The 17,391-nt window shown below is 43.7% G+C and overlaps 1 protein-coding gene across 1 annotated transcript; it reads left to right on the plus strand.

Annotated features, from left to right (window-relative positions):
• The first annotated feature begins 193 nt into the window (after positions 1 to 193).
• LOC115932761 (eukaryotic translation initiation factor 3 subunit F-like) lies at positions 194 to 2,671 on the plus strand. The gene is made up of 2 exons (XM_063702788.1): positions 194 to 225; positions 1,712 to 2,671. The coding sequence occupies exons 1-2, from the start codon at positions 194 to 196 to the stop codon at positions 2,607 to 2,609; spliced, it is 930 nt and encodes a 309-aa protein (XP_063558858.1). The 3' UTR covers positions 2,610 to 2,671.
• Positions 2,672 to 17,391: the final 14,720 nt, after the last annotated feature.

Raw genomic sequence — 17,391 nt, forward strand, 5'->3', positions numbered from 1 at the left:
GTTTGCCCTGTTAACCTCAAGTCTCTGATGGATCTAAGAAAAGTTGTAATTTTCAGTTTGTTCAAGGTGTTTTTTGTTGTTGTTGTGAGGACAGGAGTGACAGCTTCCAAGCTGGAAAACAGATGTCACATTTGGGTTTTGTTTCAAGATATTTTTCCAATGACAGAGAATGATGCCACACACATTTCCATAGATGTCTTTTGATGCAGATGTGCATGCGTTTCTGTTATCCTAAGAGTGAAATACCTGGGTCCTAAATGTGCTCCTTTCTAGAACCTTTATTCAATGCCAAACACAGTATCCCCTCCAGCAGTGATGAGAGTTCTTGTTGCTCCAGATTCTCTCCAACACTTGGTGTTCTATCTTTTACATTTTAGCCGTTTTGGAGGATATGTTATCCTGTTGTGATGTTAATTTGCATTTACATGGATATTAAGAAAGCTGAACACATTCAAGTTTTGCTTTTATAAATTACACATTTAAGTGTTTTACCCATTGTTCTTTCTCTTAGTGATTTTTAAGAGCTCTTTACATATTGTCGATGTGAGCCCTCTGTCAGTTCTATGTGTTCATAGATCTGTTTCCACTCTGCAACTTGTCTTGTCACTTAGTGATGTCTCTTAATAAACAGAAATTCTTAATTTGAATATAGTCTAATTTATCAATTTATTCCCTTAAGTCTATGGCTCTTTGTGATCTGTTTAAGAAATCTGTCCCCATTCATGGTCATAAAAATCGGCTGGGCACGGTGGCTCACACCTGTAATCCCAGCACTTTGGGAGGTTAAGGTGGGCAGATCACCTGAGATCAGGAGTTCGAGACCAGCTGGCCAACATGGTAAAACCCTGTCTCTACTAAAAATACAAACATTAGCCAGGTGTGGTGGCAGGTGCCTGTAATCCCAGCTACTCAGGAGGCTGAGGCAGGAGAATCACTTGAGCCCAGGAGGTCAAGGTCGCAATGAGCAGTCATTGTACCACTGCATTCCAGCCTGGGTGACAGAGCAGGATGCTCTTTCAAAAATAAACATAAAAGTAAATCTAATGAGCTCTAGGATTTCTAATTTGAAGATAGAAGCAATAAGCAAAATGAGAAACCAAAATACATTCGTTTTGATTAAAGCAGAGGTCAGCCATAACTCTGAACCTAAAAAGGAGGTCACCTGAAGCAGCTGTGAGTGAGCAGGGTAAGATAGGAAGCAGAGAACCGATGCTCATTGCCAGATCTTAGGAAAAAAATAATAAATTAGGATGACATACTTTTGCAAAATTAAAGAAATCCCCTGAGGTGCTAATACAAAATTTCATTTGTGATAGGACTAATAAAGAAATTCAGCTAGTAGTGGGATCTGTCATGGACTGAGTTTGATTCCAAGAACAGAAGAGGCAGGACCAGTGAGAAATAGCACAGCCATATTTACAAAAGCAGCCCTCCCACGTTAGGAAGAAGGGATACTTTTGCACAGTGAACAGCACTACAACTGCTCATCTCTTTCATGTACTATCACACATGGAATGACTGAGATAATCCTGTGTTCCACACATAGTCCTCCCTGCCCCTACTGAATAGAGAAACCCAATTTCACCTTGGCTATCTCTAGATCAATTACCTGTTAATAGGTCTGCTGTTTTCTTTACCGTTAGTTTCAAGAAGAACTAAATATCCCCAAATGGTATTTCAGCTTCCACTTAATGAAACCTGTCATCTAAAGCCAGACCCTGGCCTCAGCGCAAGCTCCAGCACAGACCCCAGTACCCGCTCTGCCTGGTCTTGCTCTTCCAGGGCCCTTCCCTGGTGGCTGTGTTGTCAGGCTGCACCCAGTCATTTTGGCCTCCACTGTGGACAGCTATGAGAGATGCAAAAAGGGTGCTGCCCGAGTTATCGGGACCCTGTTGGGAACTGTCAATAAACACTCAGTGGAGGTCACCAATTGCTTTTCAGTGTCACACAATGAGTCAGATGAAGTGGCTGTTGACATGGAATTTGCTAAGAACTTGTATGAACTGCATAAAAAAGTTTCTCCAAATGAGCTCATCTTGGGGTGGTACGCTGCAGGCCATGACATCACAGAGCACTCTGTGCTGATCCATGAGTACTACAGCCGAGAGGCCCCCAACCCCATCCACCTCACTGTGGACACAAGTCTCCAGAACGGCCATATGAGCATCAAAGCCTATGTCAGCACTTTAATGGGTGTCCCTGGGAGGACTGTGGGAGTGTTCACACCTCTGACAGTGAAATACGCATACTATGACACGGAATGCATCAGAGTTGACCTGATCATGAAGACCTGCTTTAGCCCCAACAGAGTGATTGGACTCTCAAGTGACTTGCAGCAAGTAGCAGGGGCATCAGCTCGCATCCAGGATGCCCTGAGCATAGTGTTGCAATATGCAGAGGATATACTATCTGGAAAGGTGTCAGCTGACAATACCATCAGGAAGGTGGGCCACTTCCTGATGAGCCTGGTTAACCAAGTACCAAAAATAGTTCCCGATGACTTCGAGACCATGCTCCACAGCAACATCAATGACCTGTTGATGGTGACCTACCTGGCCAACCTCACACAGTCACAGATTGCCCTCAATGAAAAACTTGTAAACCTGTGAAGGGACCCCAAGCAGTATGCTTGCTGGTCTAGGTCTTAACCCCAGGACTCAGAAGTGAAGGAAAAATGTTTTTTTTGTGGTCTTGAGTCACACTGAGACAGTCAACTGTGTGTGACTCTAATAAACGTAGCCTACCTTTTGTAAATTAAAAAAAAAAAAAGAAGTTAGTTTCCTCCCTGGGGAATCAGTATCTCTAAATGAAGAGAACCCAAAGTTTCACAAAAGGGAAGAAAAAGTCTGCAAGTGCAAATTAGGCATAATAGTGCAGGGAGCCCCCTCCCCTTGACTTTCAGATTCATGTGTTTTTGTTGTAAGATAAATAACACTACACGGTGGTCACTGACTCTAAGTTTATACGACACACTGTAGGACAACATCCCAACCTCACTATGTGTTGTTTACCAGCTGGGAGCATTAACTGAGTTACATGATTCCATTCCATCATGTCAGATTCTTCTAGGTGATGGGGATTATGTTGTAAATCCAATGAATTGCACAAACATGAGCCTAATACCATATTTTCTTTTGCAGTGAAATGAATTCCTTAGTCAAAAACAATGTTGTATGGGATATCATGATGGTGAATAACAAATTATTTAAGTTCACTCATGGTAGTACCAGCAGAACAATTGCAAATGTAAAGGGTGAGTTCATACCCAGAATAAGTGTCTATTTCGGTGAGAACAAAATCCCTGAGGGATGGGTTTCAATGTCGTCAATCTGCAAGTTGACTGGGTAGCCCCTGAGGGAAGGCTGTCATATTAGCCTTAGTTGTTCTACATTGGTCCAGATACAATTTGATTATGTAAAGTCGTGAATACCTTCTAACCTTAATATTATGTGCATTTGTCCATGAGCCCATTGAACAAGTATCAGCTGACTAACATCTATTATATAACATGTCATTGTATGCATATGATTACTCCTCTTCAGTGGATTCCCTCTAATAAGAATTTACTTGGGCTACAAGTATTTTCATACTTTGTGTCTATTTTAAGAAGTCATCTTCGGCTGGGCGTGGTGGCTCACATCTGTAATCCCAGCACTTTGGAAGGCCAAGGTGGCCGGATCACGAGGTCAGGAGATCAAGAACATCGTGGCTAATACGGTGAAATCCAGTCTCGACTAAAAATATAAAAAATTAGCTGGGCCTGGTGGTGGGCACCTGTAGTCCCAGCTACTCAGGAGGCTGAGGCAGGAGAATGGCATGAACCCAGAAGGTAGAGCTTGTGAGCTTGCAGTGAGCTGAGATCACGCCACTGCACTCCAGCCTGGGCGACAGAGTGAGACTCTGTCTTGAAAAAAAAAAAAAAAATCCAACTATTCAAAAGTAAAGAAAAAAAATATGTCAATCCCCCATGTGTCCACTGCACACCATCACAAATTTTAAACCATGCATGAGCTCACATTTTTAATAGAAGGATCTTGGGGACAGGGGACACTAAAAGCCCCAAATATGGTCCTGTGTGGCATAATGGTTTTTTGGTAAATGCTATACTGCATACAATGGTGGTCACTTAAGATAACAGAGCTGAAAAATTCTTACCATCTAGTAACACTGTGGCCATGATGACATCATAGCACAACGCATTACTCATGTGTTTGCAGTGAGACTGGTATAAGCAAACCCACTACATTTGTCAGTGGCATTAAAGGTTAGCACATCTAATTATGTACCATATGTCATACTTGGTAATAATAATAAATGACCATGTGACTAGTTTATGTACAGTTGCTCCTTGAACAGCATGGATTTGAAATGCACAAGTTCACTTATATGCAAATTTCCTTCTGCTTCTCCCACCCCTGAGACAACAGGATCAACTTCTCCTCTTCTCTTCCTCAGGCTGCTCAACATGAATATGCAGACGAAGACCTTTATGATGATCCGCTTTCACTTAATGAACAGTAAACATATTTTCTCCTCCTTATGATTTTCTTAATAGAATTTTCTTCTCTCTTTATTATAAGAATACAGTATACAATTAACAAAGTATGCATTAATTGTTTATTTGATCAGCAAAGCTTGCAGTTAATAGGCTATTAGTAGTTAAGTTTGGGGATAGCCCAGAGTTATATATGGATTTTCAACTGCACAGGAGCTGGTCCCCTAACCCTTGCACTGTTCAAGGATCAACAGTATTTACAATATTATACATTTTATTCATATTTTAGAGTGTAGTACTTCTACTCATTAAAAATAATTAACTATAAAACAGCGTCGGGAAGGTCTTTCAGGAGTTCTTCCAGAAGAAAGCCTTGTTATCATAGAAGATGACAGCTGCATGTATGTTATTGCCCTTGAAAACCCTGAAGACCTTTCACTGGGACAAGATTTGGAGATGGAAGACAGTGATATTGATTATCCTGACCCTTACAGGGCTAAGCTAGTGTGTGTGTTTGTATGTTTTTAACAAAAAAGTTTAAAACATAAAAAATAAAAATAAATAAAGCTTATCAAATAAGGATATAAAGTATTTCTGTACAGCTGTTCAATGTGTTTTTGTTTTAAGATGTGTTATTATAAGAATCAAAAAGTTAAAAAAATTAAAAGTTTATAAAGTTACAATAAGCTAAGATGAACTTGTTAAAGAAAGAAAAATTTTAAATACATTTAGTGTAGCCTAAGTGTACAGTGCATATAAAGTCTATAGTTATGTACAGTAATATCCTAGGCCTTCGCATTCACTCACCAAGTACTCACTGACTCATCACGGCAACTGCCAGTCCTGCAACCTCTGTTCATGCTAAGTGTCCTATACTGGTGTACCACTCTCTCTAACTTTTGTAATATATATATATTTTTTTCTTTCTTTCTTTTTTTTGAGAAGGAGTTTTCTTTTGTTGCCCAGGCTGGAGTGCAATGGTACGATCTTGGCTCACTGCAACCTCTGCCTCTGGGGTTCAAGTGACTCTCCTGCCTCAGCCTAATGAGTAGCTGGGATTACAGGCCCACGCCAGCACGCCCAGCTAATTTTGTATTTTTAGTACAGATGGAGTTTCTCCATGTTGGTCAGGCTGGTCTCGAACTTCTGACCTCAGGTGATCCGCGCGCCTCGGTCTCCCAATGTACTATGTTTTTACTGTATCTTTTCCATGTTTAGATATTACTATTGTGATATAACTGCCTACAGCAGTGGTCCCCAAAGTTTTGACACCAGGGACTGGTTTTGTGAAAGATAATTTTTCCACGGAGTGGGGATGGCTTTGGGCTGAAACTGTTCCACCTCACATCATCAGATCATCAGGTATTAGATTCTATTTTTTCTTTTTTTTTTTTTTAGACTGAATCTCCCACTGTCGCCAGGCTGGAGTGCAGTGGCACAATCTCGGCTCACTGCAACCTCTGCTTCCCGGGTTCAAGTGATTCTCCTGCCTCAGCCCCCTGAGTAGCTGGGACTACAGGCATGCGCCACCACACCCAGCTAATTTTTGTATTCTTAGTAGAGATGGGGTTTCCATGTTGGCCAGGATTGTCTTGACCTTGTGATCCACCTGCCTCGGCCTCCCAGAGTGTTGGGATTACAGGCGTGAGCCACAGCAGCCAGCCTAGTTAGATTCTTATAAGGAGAACACAACCTAGATCCCTTGTATGTGCAGTTCACAATAGGGTTTGCGCTCCTGTGAAGGTCTAATGTTGCTGCTGGTCTGATAGGAGGCGGAGCTCAGGCAGTAATGCTCGGCTGGCCAGCCACTCATCTCCTGCTTTGTGCCCAGTTCCTAACAGGACACGAACCGGTGCTGGTCCATGGTTTGGGTGTTGGGGACTACTGGCCTACTGTATTCAGCACAGTGACATGCTGCACAGGTGTGTAGCCCAGGAGCAATAGGCTGTACGATATAGCCTAGGTATGTAGTAGGCTACACTGTCTAGGTTTGTATAAACTACACTCTATTGTGTCCGCACAGCCACAAAATCACGTAATGATGCATTTCTTGGAATATGTTACCATTAAATGAGATTTACCTGTATTAGTGTCATCTCAGGTTTATTGTCTAGTAATTTTAAAAGTATTTGTATATTCTTTCCCAGACACATCATCATACTCCGGTGCATATCTCTATTTTATTCCCTAGACCCACTCTTAATTTTTCTACGTTCTGCTTTTTTCCTTAGGAGACTCACCTGAATTGGATACTGCAGAGATCTCCCTTACCCTCATGCTTTTACTGGGGTTCAGCTAATGGAGGGGGTGGCAGAAGATAGGTGAGAGAAGAGTGTGTTTATCCCCCACCTCTGCCCCTGCAGGGTCAGCACAGGCAGACTGTGTCCCTTTGCTGAAGATCACAGCTTCTGTCTGGGGCCTTCTTGGCAAGCTGGCACTGTCTCTAGTCAGGTGACTGCTTGGCCCCTTACTACTTACACTCTTCTGTCTGGTTCCTTTGTGTCTTTCCTGCTGTGCTGTAAGTAGTCCCTTTATTAGAATCCATCCACATTACCCAGTTATATAAAGACAAATGGTTGGTCACTGATCTAGTTCACTCCCTGAGAATCAGCCTTCATCAAAGATCCTTAACAGTCGGATATTCTGTTGGCCACTCCATTCCTGCTCCCCATTATTCTAGTTGTGTCTTCCTTGTCTCTAGTGCAGTCACAAAGCATAAGCGCCTCCACTGTCACTTGTTCTTTGCAACTCTAGGATCACATCATTCCCCTTGAAATCAGAGAACCCGCAATCTCCCCAAGCCCACAAAATTCAGCCATCACAGTACTTTTCAAGCATGCCAGCAGCCCTCCCCAACAAACGAATCCTTAATTTCTTAGAGAAATATCTTCTGGGGCTTCCTGTGGGACACAGTGGGGGTCGGCTTGGCATGTGGATCACACCTGATATTTTTACCCCCACCTCCTACTATTCCTATTCCTTTGTATGCACCTCTCTTTATTATGCTAGGAAAGCTCTGGCAACACAACCTCAAAATAAGCAGGCCAGTGTGGATTCACAGTTTCTGTCAGACAAACTTGAGCACCCCTTCTAACTTCCTGGGCTAAGACTTTAACTTCAGAATCTCTATGTATCCATGTTGATAAACTTAGCCTATGTCAAGATTATATTCTGCATGCCTTAGTCAAACACCATGTAAACCGATGCCTCATATATTCTCTAGGCTTTAGCTGATAGGGATTAGCAAAGTAGTGTGGTTGTTTTGGTCTTTAAACAATGTCCATCTTGTACCAGCTTTCCATTGCACTCTTTTTTTTTTTTTTTTTTTGAGATGGAGTCTTGCTCTGTCACCCAGGCTGGAGTGCAGTGGCACAATCTCGGCTCACTGCAAGCTCTGCCTTCTAGGTTCACGCCATTCTCCTGCTTCAGCCTCCCGAGTAGCTGGGACTACAGGCGTGTGCCACCACGCGTGGCTAATTTTTTGTATTTTTAGTAGAGACGGGGTCTCACTGTGTTAGCCAGGATGGTCTCCATCTCCTGACCTCATGATCGGCCCGCCTTGGCCTCCCAAAGTACTAGGATTACAGGCGTGAGCCACCACGCCGGGCCGACTCCATTGCACTCTTACAGACCATGTTGACAAAATTATAACTGCAACAGTCAACTACAATAGCAATTTTACCTCTCATATACCACTTGAAAAAACACATCATTCCCAATAACCACATTTGATGATTTAAGTAATCACAATACCACCGTACACTACAGATGATCAGGTTTCTGTCTCCTCCCGACAAGAAGGTCATCAATTCATTCTGACTAAAACAGGTCAGCAAACCAGTTCCAGATTCTCATCTGTAAAGATCTATTTCTAGAGGTGTCCACCTGGAGCCTGGTGAACATTGGACATCAAACACCAGGTTGACACTGTTTCTTGATCTTCAACAAAAACCACACAAACAAGCTTTGGAGAAAGAACTCCCTCCTCTCAATAGATGGTGCTGGGATAAAATGGCTAGCCAGTTGCAGAAGAAAAACAGTGGGCCCCTGTGTCTCACCATGTACAGAAATTAACTCAAGATGAATGAAAGCTGTAAATGCAAGACCTCAAACTATTAAAAGCCTGCAAGGGAACCTAGGAAATACACTTCCTGACAGAGGATTTGGCACAGCATGGATATGCCTAAGTCCCCAAAAGCAAGTGCAACTAAAACAATTATTGACAAGTGGGACCTAATATACAAAAGAGCTGCTGAACAGCAGAAGAAATTACCAACAGAGTAAACAGAAAGCCTACACAATGGGAGAAAATGTCCCCACATATGCATCTCATGAAGTCTGATATCCAGGATCTACCTCAAAAATGTTAAGCAAATAAATCAGCAAAACGAAAACTCTGTGAAGAAAGGGCAAAGGGCATGAAAACACACATCTCAAAGGAAGGTTTATAGCAACCAACGGACAGGACATTTTTCTACCTCAGTAATCATCAGAGAAATGCGAAGCAAAAGGCCCATGAGATAGTATTTCACACTGGTCAGAATGACAATTATGACACAGTCCACAAGAATGAATGCCAGCGAGGCAGAGGAGGAGAGGATGCTGGTCTGCTGTTGGTAGAAATGCAAACTAGTTCAGACACCATGGAAAACGATGTGGGGATTTCTCAAATAACTTTCTCGACATCACCAATCCTCACAAAAATGTCCACAAAAACCACACTAAGAGTCCATCTCATTCCACTCAGAATGAATACTACCAAAAACAAACAAAACACAAATTTTTAAAGGTGACAGCCAGTGTAGACTTACAGAAGAGAAACCTCTTAAATGCTATTGGTGGGGATGTAAATTAGTATACTCACTACGAAAAACAGCTAGAGGCTCCTGAAAAAATTCACAGTACAACTACCATGTCAGCTAGAAGCCCCATCACTGGTTCCACAATTAAAGCACTTGAAATCCCTAGGTTGAAGAGAGTTACCCGCCTTCCCATGGGTACTAAAGCACTCCGAACTGTGGCCAAGGTACAAAACCAACCTACCTGTCCGTACACAGCTGCAGGGATGAAGAAACTGCCATACAGATACACCACGGAATATGTTTCAGCCATAAAGCTTTGGGAAATCCTGCCATCTGCAGCCACATGAAGAAACCTGGAGAACATCAGGTCCAACAAATGAGCCTGGTAGAGAAAGTCCCATGCCACGTGATCTCAGACATGTAGACTGAAAAAAGCTTTATCTCCTAGAAGTAGAAAGTTCAATAGGGATTGCCAGAGGCTGCTGGGGAGGTGGAGAGGGTCTGGGAAGGAATCAGTAATGGGTACAAAGTTACTCTTAGATGACAGTAATCAATTCTGGTCTTCTATTCTACAGCAGAGTGACTAGCCTTAATAAAAATGTATCATATATTTCAAAGTAGCTAGAAGGAAAGATTCTGAATGTTATCACCACTCAAAAAGTAGTAACTATGAGGTGAAGAGATGCTAAATAACCTGATTTTTTCATTACTCAACATATATATGTATCGAAATCTTCCTTGTACCCTCTACTTATATACACTTAGTATACAGCAAATAGTGTTTTAAGAAATACAAAGAAACAATGCCAAAATTTATGTGGGAATATGAAACACCCTGAATTTCTAAAGCAATCCTGAGAAATACAAACCATATGGGCTGCATCACACTCCCTGAGCTCTAATTAAACGAAAATCCCTAGTTAACCAACCCATATGTTACTGGCATACACAGAGAAACACAGACCAGTGAGCAAAATGAGGGCGCTCAATAATAAACACAAATTTACACAGAGTGAACACATTTTTCGAAACACCACCAACACAACACAATGGGGAAGGTTTCCAAAACTAGATATCCATATGCAAAAAAATAATACAGGACTCTTGTTGTACTAAATAATACAGGACTCTTGTGGTACCAAAAAAAAAAACACTTTAACTCAAAAGGATTAAAGATTATTCACAAAACTTGCAACCATACATCTCTTATAAACACAACCTCGAGTGTGTGTATATTTAGGGAAACTTGGATGTATGCTCACGGTTTGCAAAAAGTGTGGTACTAAATAATACAAATAGTGTGTATTAAATAATAAAAAATATTTTTATTTTGTATTATTTTGTATTTATACTAAATAATACAAAATATATTTAGTGTACTAAATAATACAAAAAGTGTGGTACTAAATAATACAGAAATAATTCACAAGACTTGCAACCATAAAGCTCTTATAAACACAACCTCGAGTGTGTATATATTTAGGGAAACTTGGATGTATGCTCATGGTTTGCAAAAAGTAACAAAAATACAAGGGAAAAATCACTGACAATGGACTGCTTTGGCAGTGATTTTTTTTTTCTTGATTAGTAACCAATAGCACACTAACCAAGAAATTATACACATGTGGGGCCGCATCAAACTGAAGAATTTGTGCCCAGAAAAGGAAAAAAACAATGAACAAAATGAAAAGGCATACTAAAACTTATAAGAAAAGTTTGGGCAAACATACAGTTGATAACAGGTTACTTTTGAAAAGGCACAAGCCAGTAACACGAACAGCTGGCAAAAATCCAAAACAACAGAGAAATAACCAGACCAAAATTGGGCAAATAACCTGAGTAGATATTTGTGCAAAGAAGACAGAAAACAGATTCAACATTTATAAAAACGTGGTTAACATTACTACTCATGAGAAAAATGTAGATCAAAACCACACTCAGATCTTATCTCACTCCAACTAGAATGAACATCACAAAAAGATTAAAATATTTAAAAAGAAAATTCCTGGTATGAATTTCCAGAAAGGGGGACTGTTTGTGGAAATGTAAATTGGTATTAACACTATAAAAAACAGTTGGGGGTCCTGCAAACAATAGGAAAAAAAAGAAATACCATACCATCTAGCAGTCCCACTACTGGCTATACATTCAACCTAGCTGTTCACCCACAGATAAAGAGATCAAGAAACTCTCACATACATACACTGGGGAATATTCTTTGGCTATCAGAATAATCAAATAGTGTCATTTAGAGCAACCCAGATGAACCTGGAAAACATTATGTTAAATGTGATGAGCTAGGCCTAGAAAGACAAACACTGCATGATACCACTCATGTGAAATCTTAAGATGTTTATCTTAAAGAAGTAGAAAGCACAATATTGGTTACCAGAGTCTGGGAGACAGAAGGGGAATGGAGAAGGATTGGTTATGGAAACAAAGTTATCTTAACATTAAAGGAATAAATCTGAGTGTTCTCCTCAGCCTGGTGACTGGACTTAACCGTATTACATTTTTCTAAAGAGCAAGGAAAATTTTGAATGTTCTCTTTACACAAAAATAATACCTGTATGAGGGAATAGAGATCCTAAGTACCCTGATTTGATCATTACCCAATTTATATGTATAAAAATGTACCCCTAATTATGGCCCTTTATGTTGTAAAAAAATTAACAGAAATAAATACATAGTGCTAAAAATCACAGGGAACCACAAAAGCAATGAATATCTAAAGGAATCCTGAGAAATACAATCAAAGTGAGAACCCACAATCCTTGATATCAAATTAAATTGCCAAGTTGTAGCTATGCAGTAGATATATGGTACTTGCATAAACAGAAATATCTAGAACTATGGACAAAAACAGGGAGGACAAAAACAACACAAATATGGACACAGTCAACTGACTTTGATAAAGAACACCACAACGTGGAAGGCAGAGTCTGATCAATGAATACCTTTGAGAAAAATGATATCCGGATGCAAAAGCCAGAAACAGGACCCTTATTTTACACGATGTATGAAAATCAACCGCACCCCAATCAACTGAAGGCCAAAACAAAATACCATAAACCACAAAATGTTTTTAAGTAAAACACAGGTTGAGCATATATTTTAGGTCACTTGAATCTCTGCTAACCTTTGCAAAGAGGAAAAGAAACAAACACCCTGGAAGAAAAACCTCATTGAAAATTAAATGCTTTGTTACTGATGCATATTTTCTAATATGGGTGACCATTATGACACGCATAAAACGCAAAAAAAAAAAAAAAAGCATATGGGACTACATCAACGTGAAAAGTTTCTGCATAGCAAAGAAAACTACTTTCCAAATAAAAAAGCATCCCATAGATTACGCAAAAATTTCAGGCAATCATGTAATTCACGAGGAGTTGTCAACTAACGTGTACACAAAAAACACTACAAAGTAGAAAAAGAATCCAATCTAATATTTTGCAAATAACCTGAACAGACAATTCTGCACAGATATAAAATCGAACAACAGATAAGAGATAAGGTCCTCAAAATTAACTATTCATTAGAATACTGTAATTCAAAACCACACGCAGATAATCTCACACTTATTGTATATTCCTAGACAATTTTTTTAAAAATAGGAGGGGCTGGGAGCCGTGGCTCACGCCTGTAATCCCAGCACTTTGGGAGGCCAAGGCGGGCGGATCACCTGAGCTCACGAGTTTCATACCAGCCTGACAAATATCGTGCAACCCCGTCTCTACTAAAAATAAAAATACAAAAATTAGCCGGGCGTGGTGGCGGGCGCCTGTAGTCCCAGCTACACAGGAGGCTGAGACAGAAGAACTCCTTGAAACCGGGAGGTGGAGGTTGCAGTGAGCTGAGATCTTGTCACTGCACTCCAGCCCGGGCGACAAAGCAAGACTCCGTCTCAAAATAACAAAAACAAAAACAAATTGGAATGGGGGTTTGGTTTTGGAGAAAGGGGAACTCATACACTGTAGGTGGAAATGAAAATTAGGGTACACACCATGGAAAACAGTTAAATAGCTGGAAACTCCTCAAAGAATTGAAACTACAGATGTCCCCTGCTCTAGCGAGGTCTCTTTCTAAAGGTCCTGAGGCATAAAAAATAACCCTACACCCCAGCTCAGAGGCCCGTGGGGCTCGGAAGGACCCAGCCCAGCGCTTCACCGCCGGCTCTGGGCCAGGGCCCTCCTATAGGCTGGACGCGGGTCGGACAGGGGCATAGCCTTCCCCGCGGGGGTGTGGACGCTGCCGAGGCCAGGATCCCACAACCGCCCCAAAGCTGATGACTCGGGCCCAGGTGCCCACTTAGAAGTCAGGGCCCGAAAGCAGGGAGCGGCCGAGGAGTAGGGAGACCCAGAGGGTTCCAGGTGGGGTTCATCCCCCTCCACTTACCGCCGAGGCCTGCCACCTCCTCCACCAACAAACGGAAGCCACCACATCTTCTCCGAGACTCGCTCTGACCACGCCGCCGATGCTGCCCGGGCCTCGCACGAAGCGCAGTCTCGGCTTCCGTCGGGGCCTGCGTGCTGGCAGCGTCCCTGGCGCCAGGCTGAAGCACCACCCCCTCTTAAAGGGGCCGCGGCTGGGACTGGGCAGAAGCAGCTTCGGGTTGCACAGGCTGAGCGTCTGCCCAGCCCCAGGGGTGGACGAAAGGCCCCCAGTCTCTCATCCTCCCGGGCACTAGGGCCCTAGAGGTCGCAGAAGCCCCTCCTGTGACCCCAGCCCCTAAATCGGCTCCCTTTGCCTGAGGAGCGCCCGGGACCTGCCCCTGCCCTCCTCGGGACCTGAGCTTCACATCCGCAAAGAAAGCGGCCTGGTTGCAGCTCTGGGGTCCCTCAAGCTCGGCGCCTCAGGATCCAGGGTGGGCTCCCCTGCCTCTCTGCAGAGGGGGCCCAATAGCCACGGAAAGCTGGGGGCTGGAGGGACAGTCCCGAGGGCAGCAGGACGTCCTTGGCCTCACCGTCTACATTCGTCCTGTGGGATCCCGGGGGCGTCGCTAGGGCCCAGACTCTGCGGCCTCACCAGGGCTGCCTGGGTCGCCGGCCTCCCCAGGAGGCAGGCAGGGACCCTGGGGTCCAGCGCTGCCCCCACCTCAACTCCATTCTGCGTCAGCGTCCGCGAGGGTGTCGTGCGGACTGGACCCAGACCCACTCCTTCCCGGGGAGCGGGACCCGCATCGGTCTCTGTGACACCCACGGGAGGGGCCGTGCTGACCTCTCCCGGGGATCTGGGGGCGAGGTGGGGGAATCTCGGCCACCTGTTGAAGCTTGCTGAGCCCCCCACCCCAGAGAGCGCTCAGGAGCAAAGGAAAGGACGGAGAGCCCACACATTTTCTATCTTTCATTTCCGTTTTTTCTTTTTTCCCCACTCCAAAATGAAAGACATGTGTAGCTTTGTCCCCTGTACACCATCCATTCCCCAGGGCCGCTGTGCGGATCCAGACCGCTGGTTGCCTCTAGGGTCCTGGGCGCCCGGCGGTCCGCATGCAGCCCGGGGCCTGCCCAGGTGAGGTCTGCGGCCGCCACAGCGCTGAGGTCCCGCCTGGCCGGGGCACACGGGCCGCTGGGGATGCTGGCTGCGAGGCTCCGGGGAGGTGGAGCGGGAGGTTGCCCCAGGCCCTGGCTGCAGAGCTCTTGATGTCACGCCTGACACCCTCCATCCACCGCCTTGGGGCAGCGCTTCAGAGCCCCGGCAGAGGCAAGAAGTCGATCACTTCGTTCTTCATTCGTTGGAAAAATGGAAAAGCACATTATAATCCCTGGAACAACCACTTCAGAGATAGAGCAAAAAATTAAAATAGGATTGTAAATGACACACTGAAATAAGTTTATTTTAAAAATGGTAGTCAATGGAAAAACAGGATCAGAAGACAGGAGAGACAGGGAAAACAAGTAAGTTATCTGACTGAAACAGAATTAGAAACTAACAACAGTAAGAAATATTGGACATCTGAAAATATGTGAAAATTTAACAACCCACCTCTAAATCATTGGATCAAAAAAAAATCACGAGATAAATTGGAAAATATTTTGAGCTGCACCCCATTTTGGGTAACAGACTGAGACATTGTTTCTAAGAAAACAAAACAAACTTCAAAAAGCTATAAAATTAAATGCCAACTTTCCCCTTTACCCAAACTCTCCGTGGCTCTCCTTTGCCCTCAGAGTCAAGCCCATGCTTCTCACTGTGGGCTCCAGGACCTAGGTGGCCTGACCAGTGCACACCCTATCACAATCCCCTCCTCTGCCCACTTGCTCACGCTGTCCAGTCACACACACTCTTTATTTTTCCAAATGCCAAGCTCCTGATCACCGCTGGGCCTTTGCCACTGCAGTTCCGCCTGCCAGGACCAGTCTTTCCCTAGACCTTCCCATTCCTGCCTCTTCCTGGCTTGGCTGCCTCTTTCTGGTGCTTCAGGTCTCAGATCAAATGTCACCTCTTCAGAAAGGACTTCATTGAAATCTCTGCCTAACACAGCCCGTATCAAGGTCAACACTTTTCTCTTTTTAGACTTAGGTTTTGATATAAAGAAGTTTCATAAAAATGACTTGGGCAGCTATCATCTGTTTAAAAGGTCCGACTTTGTTGAAATAATTTGGGCTTTCCTGTTCTTTGAGTTTTGATAAAACAACTGTAAAACCATCTGCCTTTTTAAAAAAAGTTGAGATTGATGTATACTTTCCGTTATTACTATTTTTTTACATTCTGTCTCCCAGGCTGGAACACAGTTGCTCATAGCTCATTGCAGCCTCAAATTACCTTGCCTGTGTAACAGTAGGTCCTCATTCACCTTTCTCATCTACAGATGTTGGTTTACTTAAGCTTTCTAATTACTTGGAGGTCAGCTTAGCTCAGTGGTTAGCACAAGTTGCTAATAAATGCTCTAGTATGAGGGTGCAAAGAAAGGGGTAGGGAGGTGCAAGACTCTTGGCTTCAAATGCCCAGTCCCCTACTCATCTGCTCAGGCCCCTGTCTAGCCTCTGTATCTAAGCCAAACTACACGCCTCCTCCCCTGAGAAGCCCTCTTGGATTTCTCCTGTCCCATCTTCCCTGCTCTATCCTCGGGTGAGTGGATCCACCCATCTGCCTCTGTGCTGGGCAGATGCCACTGCTCTCTGCTTTCTGGCTGGACAAGGCAAGGGGGCAGGTGCGTGTGTAGAAGTGCCCCTAAACCTTGGCCTTTGCCTCATGCCTGGCACATTCAACCTTTGCTGACATCTCCACAGAAATACCAGCCTCACCAACATCTGCAGAATGGGCCGCCAGGGTCTGTCTGGAGCTTGGGTGGGATTGTCACTTGACTACAAATACACACACATACACCCTAGGCTTCCAGGTCTGCATTCCTTGGCTGGCTCTTCACACTTGAGTCCAAGACAGGTCAATGGTTAGTGGCTGGATTTGCAAGCATGTGTGTTTCTGGGCAGGATATCAGCTGGGGCAGTCTGAGAGGAAGCTGTCAAGGGAAGCTAAAGAGGAGGGAGTCAGTCACGTCTCTCTTCACCTGTTGCACTCTCTAAATTTTACTGTCCACCCCTAGGCCTGATCTAGAGGGCTGTCTAGTCTAGGGGAGACAAAGTTGGATATATCTACTGCCAGCCCCATGGGGTCAGAACTACAGGGGAAGGAGGGGAATGTGGGATTCCAGAGGAACAACAGGGAGGGCTTCTTGGAGGAATGCTTGTTCTTGAGCTGAGTTTTTTTTTTTTTCTCTGTAGCTCAGTCTGAAATGCAGTGGCACAATCACTGCTCACTGCAGCCTTGACCTTCCATGCTCAATTGATCCTCCTACTTCAGGGTGGGACTACAGGCACATGCCACCACACACAGCTAATTTTTGTATTTTTTGTAGAGATGGGGTTACATCATGTTGTTCAGGCTGGTCTCAAACTCCTGGGTTCAAGTAATCCTCCTGTCTTGGCCTCTCAGAGTGCTGGAATTACAGGCATGAACCACCTCGTCTGACCTGAGCTGAGTTCTGAAGTGTGAATAGGAGTTGGCTAGGTGAAGAAGGGAAAAAAGGACCTTCTAGACAGAAATATTTGTCAAAGATAGAGAGAAGTAGGCAGGAGCTGATTAGGGCAAGGT

Source organism: Gorilla gorilla, chromosome 22 (assembly GCF_029281585.2).
Source record: "Gorilla gorilla gorilla isolate KB3781 chromosome 22, NHGRI_mGorGor1-v2.1_pri, whole genome shotgun sequence".
Lineage (NCBI taxonomy): Eukaryota > Metazoa > Chordata > Mammalia > Primates > Hominidae > Gorilla > Gorilla gorilla.

What these genes read in the sequence shown, in the direction of transcription:
- LOC115932761 (XM_063702788.1), top strand. Translation starts at nt 194, where the DNA reads ATGTCTTTTGATGCAGATGTGCATGCGTTTCT. An exon ending in GCAGATGTGCATGCGTTTCT is followed by an intron (nt 226 to 1,711) that starts GTTATCCTAAGA and finishes TGTCATCTAAAG; the next exon opens with CCAGACCCTGGCCTCAGCGC.